Below are 14,924 nucleotides of genomic sequence, written 5' to 3'. Positions count from 1 at the left end.
TGGTGTACACAATAACCCTGGGTAACTGAAAATGATACTCGGCTTGGTGTACACGATAACCCTGGGTAACTGAAAATGATACTAGGCTTGGTGTACACGATAACCCTGTTAACTGAAAATGATACTTGACTTGGTGTACACAATAACCCTGGGTAACTGAAAATGATACTCGACTTGGTGTACACAATAACCCTGGGTAACTGAAAATGATACTCGACTTGGTGTACACAATAACCCTGGGTAACTGAAAATGATACTCGACTTGGTGTACACGATAACCCTGGGTAACTGAAAATGATACTCGGCTTGGTGTACACGATAACCCTGGGTAACTTAAAATGATACTCGGCTTGGTGTACACGATAACCCTGGGTAACTGAAAATGATACTTGACTTGGTGTACACAATAACCCTGGGTAACTGAAAATGATACTCGACTTGGTGTACTCGATAACTCTGGGTAACTGAAAGTGATACTTGGCTTGGTGTACACAATAACCCTGGGTAACTGAAAATGATACTCGACTTGGTGTACACGATAACCCTGGGTAACTTAAAATGATACTAGGCTTGGTGTACACGATAACCCTGGGTAACTGAAAATGATACTCGGCTTGGTGTACTCGATAACTCTGGGTAACTGAAAGTGATACTTGGCTTGGTGTACACAATAACCCTGGGTAACTGAAAATGATACTCGACTTGGTGTACACGATAACCCTGGGTAACTGAAAATGATACTCGGCTTGGTGTACACGATAACCCTGAGTAACTGAAAGTGATACTCGGCTTGGTGTACTCGATAACTCTGGGTAACTGAAAGTGATACTTGGCTTGGTGTACACAATAACCCTGGGTAACTGAAAATGATACTCGACTTGGTGTACACGATAACCCTGGGTAACTGAAAATGATACTCAACTTGGTGTACACGATAACCCTGGGTATTAAACTTAAAATGATACTAGGCTTGGTGTACACAATAACCCTGGGTAACTGAAAATGATACTCGGCTTGGTGTACACGATAACCCTGGGTAACTGAAAATGATACTCGACTTGGTGTACACGATAACCCTGGGTAACTGAAAATGATACTCTACTTGGTGTACACGATAACCCTGGGTAACTGAAAGTGATACTCGGCTTGGTGTACACAATAACCCTGGGTAACTTAAAATGATACTCGACTTGGTGTACACAATAACCCTGGGTAACTGAAAATGATACTCGACTTGGTGTACACAATAACCCTGGGTAACTGAAAGTGATACTCGACATGGTGTACACGATAACCCTGGGTAACTGAAAATGATACTTGGCTTGGTGTACACGATAACCCTGGGTAACTTAAAATGATACTCGACTTGGTGTACACGATAACCCTGGGTAACTGAAAGTGATACTCGACATGGTGTACACGATAACCCTGGGTAACTGAAAATGATACTTGGCTTGGTGTACACAATAACCCTGGGTAACTGAAAATGATACTCGACTTGGTGTACACAATAACCCTGGGTAACTGAAAATGATACTTGGCTTGGTGTACACGGTAACCCTGGGTAACTGAAAATGATACTCGGCTTGGTGTACACAATAACCCTGGGTAACTGAAAATGATACTCGACTTGGTGTACACGATAACCCTGGGTAACTGAAAGTGATACTCGACATGGTGTACACGATAACCCTGGGTAACTTAAAATGATACTCGGCCATGTGTCCCCCATTTTGGAAAGTGATTTTATTCTATGACGTAATTTAAATAAACCGCCCTATGCGTAAATTGACGTTTTTGATTGGTCGGGCGATTGACCTTGTGTCACATTTTCATTATAGATGGGAAACAGAAAGTGTTACATGGCTATGTGTACACGATAACCCTAGTTAATTCAAATAGCTTCAAACTTCTTTATCATATAAAAATGCAATAAAATAATTAAATCACAAATATGCCTATCAATTGAAAATGAGACTAAAACTACTGTTAAGTAGAGGAGTGATCACAAAATAGTGGTGTAAATAAGTCTAGCATAGTGTGTTATGTTGCTGGTCTGGCTTCCTTGGACATTGTATTTTAATTTCACTATTTTTCTATATCCTTTTTCAGGTTTAGTTTTAGAATCTTTCTTAGAGAGCACAGCATCTCAGTTAACTTATCATGGTCTGTGTGAACTTAATACTAAAGTTAAAGAAGATGAACTCTGTGTGTTTTTTCGAAATAATCATTTTTGCACTTTGTATAAACAGAAGGTAAGTGAGTTCATTCATTGATTTGAATAATTATTATTCATTTTTGTTGTTTATTTCATCTTCAGTTCTCTTTTTTAGCCCTGCTGTATATGTACCTTGGGTAGACCTCTCTTAGATTTGTTCATTTCATGATGATATCTTCAATTCTCTAATTTTGGTGAATATTTTTGTCATTTTTGGTAAAAAGTAATATTTTCAACTTCTTGTTGAAAACCGCGAGTCTAATTGCTTTGATATTACATATATAGGTACTGCATGTGGACCTCTCAGATTTGTTCATTTTGTAATGATATCTTTAATTCTCTAATTTCGATGAATATTTTTGTAATTTTTGGTAAAAAGTGATATTTTCCACTTCTTGTTGAAAACCGCAAGTCTGATTGTTTTGATACTATACATATTGTTCATTTTCTAATGATATCTTCTGTTCTTTAATTGAAATGTGCACTGCTAACAGCGGAGCTATCTCAGCCGAGAGGCTGCTTGTTTGTTAATATTAGACATTTTTACTTTAATATAACTAAACAAATCTGCACATCTTTATAAAATCATTTATAAATGTAGATATATTTTCTAGAAAGACACAAGCCCTCAGTCATCTGCACAATGACAAATATTCAAATCCTGTTTGTCAAGAAATCACAATTGCTTAATCAATGAACTACTTACCCTGCCACACTTGCTTAATCAATGAACTACTTACCCTGTCACACTTGCTTAATCAATGAACTACTTACCCTGTCACACTTGCTTACTCAATGAAATACTTACCCTGCCACACTTGCTTAATCAATGAAATACTTACCCTGCCACACTTGCTTAATCAATGAAATACTTACCCTGCCACACTTGCTTAATCAATGAAATACTTACCCTGCCACACTTGCTTAATCAATGAAATACTTACCCTGCCACACTTGCTTAATCAATGAAATACTTACCCTGCCACACTTACTTAATCAATGAACTTCTTACCCTGTCACACTTGCTTAATCAATGAACTACTTACCCGGCCACACTTGCTTAGTCAATGAACTACTTACCCTGTCACAATTGCTTAATCAATGAACTACTTACCTGGTCACACTTGCTTAATCAATGAACTACTTACCCTGTCACACTTGCTTAATCAATGAACTACTTACCCTGTCACACTTGCTTAATCAATGAACTACTTACCCTGTCAAACTTGCTTAATCAATGAACTACTTACCCTGTCACACTTGCTTAATCAATGCACTACTGACCCTGCCACAATTGCTTAATCAATGAACTACTTACCCTGCCACAATTGCTTAATCAATGAACTACTTACCCTGCCACAATTGCTTAATCAATGAACTACTTACACTACCACAATTGCTTAATCAATGAACTACTTACCCTGCCACAATTGCTTAATCAATGAACTACTTACCCTGCCACAGTTGCTTAATCAATGAACTACGGGCCCTGCCACAATTACTTAATCAATCCATAAACTACACCCTGCCACACTTGCTTAATCAATGAACTACTTACCCTGCCACAATTACTTAATCAATCAATGAACTACATACCCTGCAACACTTGTTTAATGAATGAACTACTGACTGTGCCACACCTGCTTGATCAATGAACTACTGGCTGTGCCACACTTGCTTAATCAATGAACTACTGACCCTGCCACAATTACTTAATCAATCAATGAACTACTTACCCTGCCAAAATTGCTTAATCAATGTACTACTTACCCTGCCACAATTGCTTAATCAATGAACTACTGACCCTGCCACAATTACTTAATCAATCAATGAACTACTTACCCTGCCACACTTACTTAATTAATGAACTACTGACTCTGCTACACTTGCTTGATCAATGAACTTCTGGCTGTGCCACATTTGCTTAATCAATGAACTACTGACTCTGCCATAATGACTTAATCAATGAACTACAGACCCTGCCACAATCACTTAATCAATCAATGAACTACTTATCCTGCCACACTTGTTTAATGAATGAACTACTGACTGCCACACTTGCTTAATCAATGAACTACTGACCCTGCCACAATTACATAATCAATCAATGAGCTACTTACCCTGCCACACTTGCTTAATCAATGAACTACTGGCTGTGCCACACTTGCTTAATCAATGAACTACTAACCCTGCAACAATTGCTTGATCAAAGAACTACTGGCTGTGCCACACTTGCTTAATCAATGAACTACTGACCCTGCAACAATTACGTAATCAATCAATGAGCTGCTTACCCTGCCACACTTGCTTAATCAATGAACTACTGGCTGTGCCACACTTGCCTAATCAATGAACTACTGACCCTGCAACAATTGCTTGATCAAAGAACTACTGGCTGTGCCACACTTGCTTAATCAATGAACTACTGACCCTGCAACAATTGCTTCGTCAATGAACTACTGACCCGGCCACAATTGCTTAGTCAATGAACTATTGGCCCGGCCACAATTGCTTAATCAATGAACTATTGGCCCGGCCACAATTGCTTAATCAATGAACTACTGACCCGGCCACAATTGCTTAGTCAATGAACTATTGGCCCGGCCACAATTGCTTAATCAATGAATTACTTACCCTGCCACACTTGCTTAATCAATGAACTACCCACCCTGCAAGAATTGCTTAGTCAACGAACTACTGGCCCAGCCACAATTGCTTAATCAATGAACTACATACCCTGCAACACTAGTTTAATGAATGAACTTCTGACTCTGCCAACTTGCTTAATCAATGAACTACTGACCCTGCCACAATGGCCCAATCAATGAATTACTTACCCAACCACAATTGTGTAATCAATGAACTACTGGCCCTGCCACAATTGCTTGTTAGTCCCCGTTCGGACGCAGTCCGAAAACGGGGACTTATGTTTTGATCTCCGTGTGTTCGTGTGTGTGTGTGTGTGTGCATTGAGACCTGTATCTTATAAATGCCTGAACCAATCACAATCAAACTTCACACATACATCATACGTGATATCATACATATGCACGTCAATTTGTTTCACAATCTGATTCAAGATGGCCGAATGGTGGCCATTTTTGTGCTAAAAATCATCAAAATCAAGCATTTCTCGGCTGTTTACAGATGGATTTTGTTCAAACTTGATATATACATTAGACATTATGGCTCTTTGATGCCAATAATTTTGTTTTTTAGATAACATTCAAAATGGCTGACTGGCGGCCATTTTGTTTTAATGAATGGGCTTGTAGACCCATATCTCCTACTTGTTTTGACTCATTATGTTCAAATTTTAAATATTCATTATTCATCATGTCATAGATAGACAGATATATTGGTTTGACGATCCTATTCAAAATGGCTGAATGGTTGTCATTTTTGTGCTACATTGTAAAAAAATTCCCGAATATCAAGCATTTCTGGCATTATGGATGGATTTTGTTCAAACTTGGTACACACATTAGACATTACAGGTTCCTGATGCGCATCAATTTATTTTTCAGATTGGATTCAAAATGGCTGATTGGCGGCCATTTTGTTTTAATGATTGGGCTTCTAGAGCCATATCTCTTAAATGCTTTGACTGATTATATTCAAATTTTATATATTCGTTATACATCATGTTATATATATATTCATGTATTCAAAATGGCTGATTTTGAATGCTGTTTCAGAGCAATATCTCTCAATATGGACTTGTTTGACAATCAGATACAAATGTCAATCATTTTAATGTTAAAAAAATCATATCCCTGACATGGTTATATTCCAGCTATATTACTATAAACAAAACTATGTATCTTAAATTTGATAACTAACTGGGACTGTGCCATGCATGGCTTGTTTGCTTTTAAAACTACTCAACCTGCCACACTTCCTTAATCAATAAACCACTGTCTGTATCATACTTGCTTATTCAATGAATTACTCATCCTGCCACATTTGCTTAATCAATGAACTACTGGTTGTGCCATGCTTGTTTAATCAATGAACTACTCACCCTGCCACACATGCTTAATCAGTGAAGTACTGACCCTGCCACAATTGCTTTAGTGAATGAACTATCCCAGAGGAAGTCATTCTGCAAAACTGTTGTTTGTTTTATTCTTTGATTCTTATTTTTATTTCACAGGGTGAACTGTTTTTACTAGTAACAGATCAGGGTTTTTTAACAGAAAATAGCATTGTTTGGGAGACACTAGCAAACACAGAGGGTGATAGTTACTTTGTTGACTGGGGATTTCATACATGTCCGCCAGCAGATGCCATACCTCCGGCCGCAGATGTCTCCACGGAACAACAAATCAATCAAGAGTGAGTCACAACTTGTTATTTTGTATTTTTTTGTTCTCACCACTTATCTACCAAACACAACAATTACTATTCATGTTATGTTTGGCTTTCCAGTTATTTGGTGGCTTTGTCTTTGCAAGAGGAACATCGTCTTGTTGACGATACTCAACCTTCTCCAGCACCTGCTGCAACTGGAGTAGCGTCCGGAGTAGCATCCGGAGTTGATACTCCGTCAGATATTCAACTATCAGAGTAAGTTTATCCATTTTTGTCATTGTTACTGTCTATTGTCGGTTCTGATAAGATGTCCTATGGTTGAAAATTGTACAATTCTTTTGTCCTATTGGTGGTGTCTGTTGTCATACTAGTGATAATACCATACTCGACTGCGAAAGCGCCCAGGGTCCTCAACTCATAAAAATCAGGATTTTTTAGGGGTGGGCGCTTACCCGAGTACTCCTTCGGAAAAGAGTGCAAATTACAATTTTAATTCACCATGTGACAGATTGAGGGGGATATTATGTCTTTGAGGGAAAATAAAATTACGAAATTAGGTGCATTGTCATTGACTCTTACAATGAAGAAACAGAAATTTTATTACAATATTAATTACGAATTTACAAGATTAAAAATATTAGTCTGTTGGAACACAGTGGAAGTCAAAATCTTCATCATTATCGCCACTGACTCTCGATAAAAAGCACTTTCTGCCATGATGTATTTGTATTTGACCTGCATCAACGTCCTTTGACCTAATGGGTCAAGTCTGTTATTATCCAATTCAAATGCTGTGTTGTACCGATGCAATTCTCGAAGAATTTCTGGTAACGCAATGCAGAAGTGAATTATCGATGTAGAATTACGATCTGATGGAATTAATTTCGCCGAATAAATGACATGGTTTTAGAAGAAAAAAAAGGGTAACTAGCATTTTTTTTATAGGTAAACTAAATACGGCATGAAATATTTACCGTATTTTGCTTTTATTAACAGGTCATTGTCGAAGTGTAGTTTATGCACGGTTACCGTGGTCTACGCATTCACGTGTTCACAGCAGTTGATATCCATGCTGTCTCATGATATAAAAACGATTTCAAGTATTCGTTAAAGCGAACCTAAATGTGGCCTTAATTTATAGTTGTGTATATACTAAACTGTATTCGAAATAATATTGCAGTGGTTTAATTTTGTTTTAATTGTAACTGTAGCTTGGGTAGGCATTTGAAGTGCTTGCAATTAAACACCATGGAGGCCATTCATGGAGGAGAATAAATAACGAACGAACATATTTAACATCCGGGTTCTTTTCAAAGCTATGATGTTTTAGTGTCTGATCGCATTCATATACTACGCCATTGTACATAGCCGTTCATGCTGCCAAGCATTGTGTACTACCAGTATAAACTCAACTTTTATATGCACAATGCGTTTGAGCATTATGCATTTGAACCACAGTATTCTGAGAGTAGAAGCCCAATTGCGTTAAAGTACCATACTTCCCCGATCGTAAGCCCCTCCCGAGTATGAAGGCCAGCCATCTATTTTTACTAGGTATTTATCGAGTTGAGGGCATTCACGATTATAAGCCCAGAGTGTTTTTACTGGGCATCGACGATATTCTTTAAAATATGCGTGTAAGAAGTGTGTTTTATTTCATAATAATCGTGATTGGCATGGTAGTTTTGTTCATGCTTTTATGAGAAAACTCGCATTAATTTCAGAGTGCATGGCGAACATACACAACGTGGTTCGCATCCTTTCTATTCTGTCATTTACTCAGAATGAACCCCGATGTTGCAATACTGAAAACAGCGTCCGGATTACTTTCGGAAATTCCGTCGCGTTTCGGAAAGTTTTAATTTTCAAAACTTTTGAATATTTATTTGTGCTTTTAGGTTAGTGAGAAGGTTATAATAATTCTTCATTTCACTTTAACACTGTTTTTACACCCCTCAGACCCCTTTAAAAAGTCACTTCTGGCCATTATAATGGCCACTATTTTCTTAATGGCCAGAGTATTGACCAGAATTTTTTAAGTGGCCAAAATATTTACCAGTGTTTTTAAAATGGCGGTTTTAATGACCCATGTTTTTTATACTGGTCAGAATAATTACAATTGCTTTTTAAATGATGGAGTTGATGAACATTTTTTTTTGATGGACAGTATAATGGTGATTTTATTTTTCATTACATACATACATAAAATGACCAGTATTTTTGTTCATGTCTCTAAATATAATGGCCCAGAAAACAGCCTGCTACCTCGTGTGAGCTCAATATACGTGTGGGAATTTATTTTTCCCAAGTTTTACTGGCGCTTGCAAGTACACTTAAATGAAATTTCGCGAATATTGCCTCGATCCCCAGTGAAATTTCATAGTAACGCTGATGCCAGTGACTGCTGGTGGACTGCATAACCTGCGGAGTATTTAGATGGTGTTGAATCATAGGACGATTGCAGTACTGCAACTGGCACATCAAGGTATGAATTTGTAATTATTTTACCATTTTACAATGACTTCAATACAATATTAGATACTTTTGTTGTTGTTTATGTAGCAGGATAGTCTTTTGGGGCTTTCGTTTTTGTTCAGTCATGGCACACTGTGTAAGTAATGCTTCATTATTATTCATAATTGTCAAACAACAAGCTCAAGTAGGTGTTAATGAGGATTAGCTCCTATGTTTGTTAATACAAGAAAAGTATAAACAAAGGTTATTTCCAACTCCTGAAATCTGCAAAAAAACATCAACGTAAATTTGTTTCCATTCATGGCAATGTTTTCAAATTATTTTAATAAAATAATTTAACTGACTGCAAAATGTTTGTTTTTTTAAATTTTCGAAGACTATGTATATTGTTTTTTTTTTCTCTTCAGACAATACCAGCAATAGTGTACTGTACACTGGGAAATCTAATTTAGTAATCATGTATTAACTATACATGTATATATTATGCCCATAACATCAAATACCATACAGAATCCCTTTTTCCTGTAAACTAGTATAGATGATATATGCCTACAGTGTGCAACAGTTCATTTTTCTTTGCGCACAAAAGAAAAAAGTAAAACTCATACTCAAAATAACTTTTAATTTAGCATGGATTTAAACTAAATTTCAATTGAATCTAATATTCTTTGCTCATCTTTGAGCCCAATTTGATTTGAATGAGTTGTAGAGATCAATATAAAAGGGAAGTGAACCTGAATGTATGCACCTAAAGTAGGAATAAACAGAAGACACTTATTCGTAGCATTCACGTAGAGCTCTTTAGCAAAGGCTAAGAGGTCCAATACGTTACCCTGTGCTAAAAAAATGTGCATGAATACAGGCTAAGAAATACTAGGTACAGAGTAAATCTGGTCAGTCCAAAGCCTTAGCACAGGCAAAACAAAACATGCATGAACGCTTAGCTCGGCTAAAAAAACCATTGTATTTAATGTTCATTTAGGAGATTTACTACTATATTCATAACTTTTTATTTTGGTGTGCCATTTCCTGCATGACAATCAACGCTAACACATATAGAGAGATTGACTCAAGAAAAAATGTACCGATGATGAGACTGTGCTACTTCCTGTTATTCTGCAATTTGCACTTTCTGAATTTGCTTTGGTATTGTTTTATAACTGTAGAACTAACTTTCCTAGTTACTCTTACTGAGCACTCATAGTTAAAATTTCTGAAGATTTTGCCTATTCTTAATAAGTTTGGGCGTTCCTTACCCCGTGCTAACCATTGTTTCCTTCTGTGCATGAACTCAAACATATGAGATTAGCTTAAATCTTAGCCCGTACTTTGTGTAGCATGAACACTACTATTGAAGATACAGGGGGCAAATGGGCGAGACTTAAACAAAATATAATGAAGGTGTAGTATGCAGTCAGTAAATGTCCTGGGCGTTTCTGGGTCAGCCAAATTGATCATGGGTACTCTGGCTCAACTGGGACAAAAAAATATTTAGTCTATACATGTATAACATTACTTAAATCATAGACCTTAGAGAACAGGGACATACTACTGTGGCTACCCCTTTCATGTAACCTTAGTTATAATCCTCTACCCAAATTAACACCTTAGAGAAACTTATAATAAAGCTATGTCAACACCACTGTTACATCTTTTTCTATTTCATAAGCCAAACATGGCTGCCAGGGTGTAGCTACACAAAATGAGACAATTTTGTGGTTGGAATATAATCAGAAAAATTAAATTTGATCAAAACTTGAATAGCCAAGTCCATTCTATTGATGCGAGTGAAACTAAAAATTAACAATTTTTATTCCACTATGAAATCAGGAAAGGGAAACAAAAATGGTAAGTTTTCTCTGCAAGGAAACAAAACTGCCTAAAAGTAAACAATGACCAAGAAAATTTGTGTCATTATAACAAGTGGATTTTTCATCATATTTAGAACAGATATAGCATAGTGCACTTGTTATACACTGACTAATGGGAATACTAGTAAAAACTGTTTCAGATGTATAAATCTTCTAGGTACATGTATATGTATTAATGAGATTATACAGGAGGTTATAACCCACATTGCACATTGTCTCAGACAGAAGTTGCATGACCCTGTTTTCTAAGGTCATGCTTAAATCATAACCATCCGAATACCATTATTTCACTTTTCAAACTAAACTGTTTTTATATTTTTAATAGCATTTTTTTGATTTTGAAAAAAAAATATAGAAACAATATTACACTTAACATAATTACTCTATTAGCAGCACATGCGCTTAGGTAAATTACAGGGATCTTCAACGGTCGAAATATGTAATATTTTCATGATTTAGTATCCACAAATGTAATTTTAGAGCAAATATGGTATTGTATTGGATCATAATTATAATACAATTATTTATTTTGTGAAAGTACCTGGGGATCGATGAAGTTGTACATGCATGGTGGCATTCCCATTGTGGAGGGACTCTATAATTTTGTATGTACACAACTTCCTACTTTGAAAGACAAAATCATGCAGCTGCATTGTTACATAACATTCTTTTGTCTCTTGTAGGAAGTTAAATCCCCCTATTGTTCTCAGAAATTAGGTTCCCAAGTACAGCAATGTACTGTCCACAGAGGGACTGTGTACTGTCCTAGTCTCTCAAGAGATGAACTGTGTGTATATATGGCACAACCCCTTAATATATTCGGTTAGGAAACAATTTGATGTTATTCTGTTTTATTTGATATTTATATTTTTTCAATCAGAATGTACCGGGTATCATCTTTTTGGAAGTATATCTGAGTTGCATAGGGGAAAAATTGACATATCACAAGATGTCATTTTATCCACATTGTTATTTGTGAGGACAGAAATATGCCAGAATACACAGACACCACAAATTTTTGTTTCCAAAATTGATTACAAAGTGTCTTAATTAAAAACTGGTCATTGTAAGCTAATAGCAATCTGAATTATTTTTTGCAGATAATGACAATTTAAAAAAAGGAAATACTATATAAATGGAACGTAAGAAGTTGAAGAACCAGAATTTATGGACGTGACGTTAAGGGGAAAAAAAAGTTTAACCAGTATTGATGGATGCAATGGTTTAGCATTTGCATGTTTATCAGTTTTACATTTGCACACAGATTTTGAAAGTTCCAAGTGTGTAGAGTTACTGTACATTCCTTTTTTTATGTTTTCCCTCAAATAAAAGTGACATCTTTCAACTGGTATTTCATGATTTTCAGCTATCTTATATAGTTCTTCTTGCTGACCCTTTTGTACACACCCACACTCACTCCACAATCTTTCATCTTCTTAATTATAATTAACAGGAAAATATTATTGAAAAAATCCTGTAGAGATCAAAAACATGAACAAATTTGACACGCCTACATCTTTGAGAAAAAATATTTTACACTAGAAAAAGAATAGCACAAAAACAAAGAGGAGAAAAAACATTTTGCACAGCCCCCTCCTTAAGCTAATCGCCTCTCAAGAAAACTTGATGAATATCTGGAGGAGTATGACATTGCAAACCTAAAATATTATTATCCACTAAAACAGTCTGTATGGCTGTGCACTACATCATGATTTTTCAAAAACAAAACAAAACAAAACAAAACATGGCATACTTTTAATATTGCTTACATATTCTTGTTTTGTCTAATGTTTTCATTAATTATCCAATTTCTGTACTTTATGTATTTGTACACTGAGCTGAATAATTAAGATGATGTTTTGAAGCACAGCGATAGAGGGACTGTGTTTGAAGCAATGTTTTAACCCCCCCCCCCTCCCCCCATATGACTTTTTTACTTTGCAAAGCTGTACCTCCCAGATCTTTAGTTGTTTATGCATAGATGGTCTTTGGTTATAAATTATTTACTTTCCAGTCATTTTTGAAGTGTAAACCTTTGTCATACTTTCTGCTGTGTTGACTTCCTGTCACTATGCTTTTGTTTCCCTTTGGTTAGCCATGGAGGTAGAAAAGAGAAGGAGTGAGGACGCTATTTAAGCCAATGTTAATCTTATAAACATCCTTTGTCTTCGCTCTGGTTAAGCCACTTATTGTTTTTGTTTTGAAGTCGTTTTATCTACATGATGATAGCCGCTTATTTACACAAGAAAACGAGAGTAGAACTGAAAAAAATAAATTCCGTTTAAGCATCGTCTATAAAATTGAATGCGCAAACCATAAATAAAAGAATTGTGCATGCGCAATGACCTTTATCGCATCACAAAGGTCATTTCACACTTGTAGGTACCGGAAATTCTGCATACGGACACTACCAAGATGTGTGATTACTTCTTTTCTGATATTTTTCATCACAATAGTCGTCCAACTTTGGACATTGATTAAAAAAATCCCGCAAATTTCCGCAGTGAAATTTAAAGATACATGATAAGATTATAACAAGATGTTTTGACGAGTCATTTTTCATTGGTGTGCAGAACTGTGCAGATGTTTAAAATCGCGCATTTTGTTGTAATAGATTTCGGGCGTTGAGTACACTCAGCGTACGTCTTTCGCTGCATTTTGTATTATTGTTATCTGTTTGGGCATGCGCAGTGCGTTGAGAATCTTCGTGAAGCTTCCGAATACAGCCGAAACACGTAAGCCGATTAACTGTGACATTGTACAGCGTGTTTGCAAACTAATTACAATGTGTATGTGAGTAAACAAATCCAAAGCATCATGAAACCAGCGGAAACAATAGCGTCCTCACTCCTTCTCTTTTCTACCTCCATGGGTTAGCTAAACATATGAACGCTTGTTGAAAATCACACTTGGAAGTAAGAGTTTCTAATGGAATAGCAAGCAATCTAATCTATTCCTGAAATTGTTAAATTATATATAGTGTTATTTGGAAATGTCAAAATAAACTTCTAGGAATCTGTTATTCAGTTCAAAAAATAAACTGGTTGCATGCAGAATCTCAGAGAAACAATTGCATGTATATGCAAGAATGGACGGATGTTGCAGCAGCAGAAGTTTGGGCCTGGACATTCCAGTCGCATTTTTAAAATGATTTTAAATAATGTACGTATTCTTAAACTGTTACATGAGAGGGGCCAGAGCATGAAATAATATTTTAGTTTTGGAAACTATGCAAAGATGTGTGTTCAGTAATTCAATACCTTTGATGAGCCATTATTAAATTAGCATACTAAGGGTTAGATTTGAATAGATTCCTAGTAAGATTGGTGCATTCTTAATTCAAAAAAACTTAAAAAGTTTTAATACTACTAAATTATACATATGTTTGATATAATTTATTGTAAAACATTAATGTTGTTGTGAAAATAGTTTCATACAAAACGGTGAAAATTTGCCAAAATCCTTATATGTGTTGCCAGTGATATGCTAGTTTCCATTGTTATTTAAATGTACTCATCAGGGAGGTAATCCATTACAAAACATCACTGATCCACAGTAGTCTGGTTTCAGGCTACACCAAGTCATAGTCATAAGAGGGACTTTGACCAAGTACAGGCTAAGATATAAGTGAATCCCAAATGTTTGCATATCAGCTATACCCAATTGTGTTCACTCACAGGAGGGCCCAACAGTTATAGCACAGGCCACAGTGTTGAGGGTCTCTGCACTGGCTAAGAACACCCATGGATCTTTTTTTAGCTCCATGGAACACCCAAACTTGTTTCCCAAGGGAGACAGCAATTATGAACAAACAATTAAACAGCAATGGTACAGTGCCATAACTACACTGTTAACCGAAATAAACCAACCACAAATTATCGAAACAACCACCATATATTTCTCTCCCTTAATATTTTTTTTTTCATTCCTTTTCCATGTTTTATTGATTTATAATGCTTATTTTTTTTATTAATATCATCACCAGTTTTTTCAATTGTTTTTTTTAAACCATTGTGGTGCTTCCGATACTAGTTTGCTGATAGTTG

General features: G+C 36.0%; 1 protein-coding gene and 1 long non-coding RNA gene across 3 annotated transcripts in view; both read left to right on the top strand.

Moving 5' to 3' along the window:
- LOC100372753 (ubiquitin carboxyl-terminal hydrolase MINDY-2-like) overlaps positions 1 to 14,924 on the top strand; it is a 54,934-nt gene that overhangs the window by 29,448 nt on the left and 10,562 nt on the right. The window contains exons 5-8 of one of the 2 annotated variants that reach the window (XM_085501547.1): positions 2,113 to 2,255; positions 6,375 to 6,556; positions 6,650 to 6,787; positions 7,529 to 7,828. In XM_085501547.1, the coding sequence (XP_085357673.1) occupies positions 2,113 to 2,255; positions 6,375 to 6,556; positions 6,650 to 6,787; positions 7,529 to 7,643 (578 nt within the window). In that variant the 3' untranslated portion in view covers positions 7,644 to 7,828. Of the gene's footprint in view, positions 1 to 2,112; positions 2,256 to 6,374; positions 6,557 to 6,649; positions 6,788 to 7,528; positions 7,829 to 14,924 lie in introns of those variants that run through there. The other variant, XM_085501546.1, reaches the window with a different exon arrangement.
- LOC146740972 (uncharacterized) lies at positions 11,248 to 12,223 on the top strand. Its single transcript, XR_014929942.1, has 2 exons — positions 11,248 to 11,700; positions 11,979 to 12,223. It is a non-coding gene; the product is annotated as an uncharacterized LOC146740972 (long non-coding RNA).

This window comes from Saccoglossus kowalevskii, chromosome 7, assembly GCF_978046115.1.
Source record: "Saccoglossus kowalevskii chromosome 7, keSacKowa6.1, whole genome shotgun sequence".
Classification (NCBI taxonomy): domain Eukaryota; kingdom Metazoa; phylum Hemichordata; class Enteropneusta; family Harrimaniidae; genus Saccoglossus; species Saccoglossus kowalevskii.
This window is presented reverse-complemented; position numbering and strand designations above follow the sequence as displayed.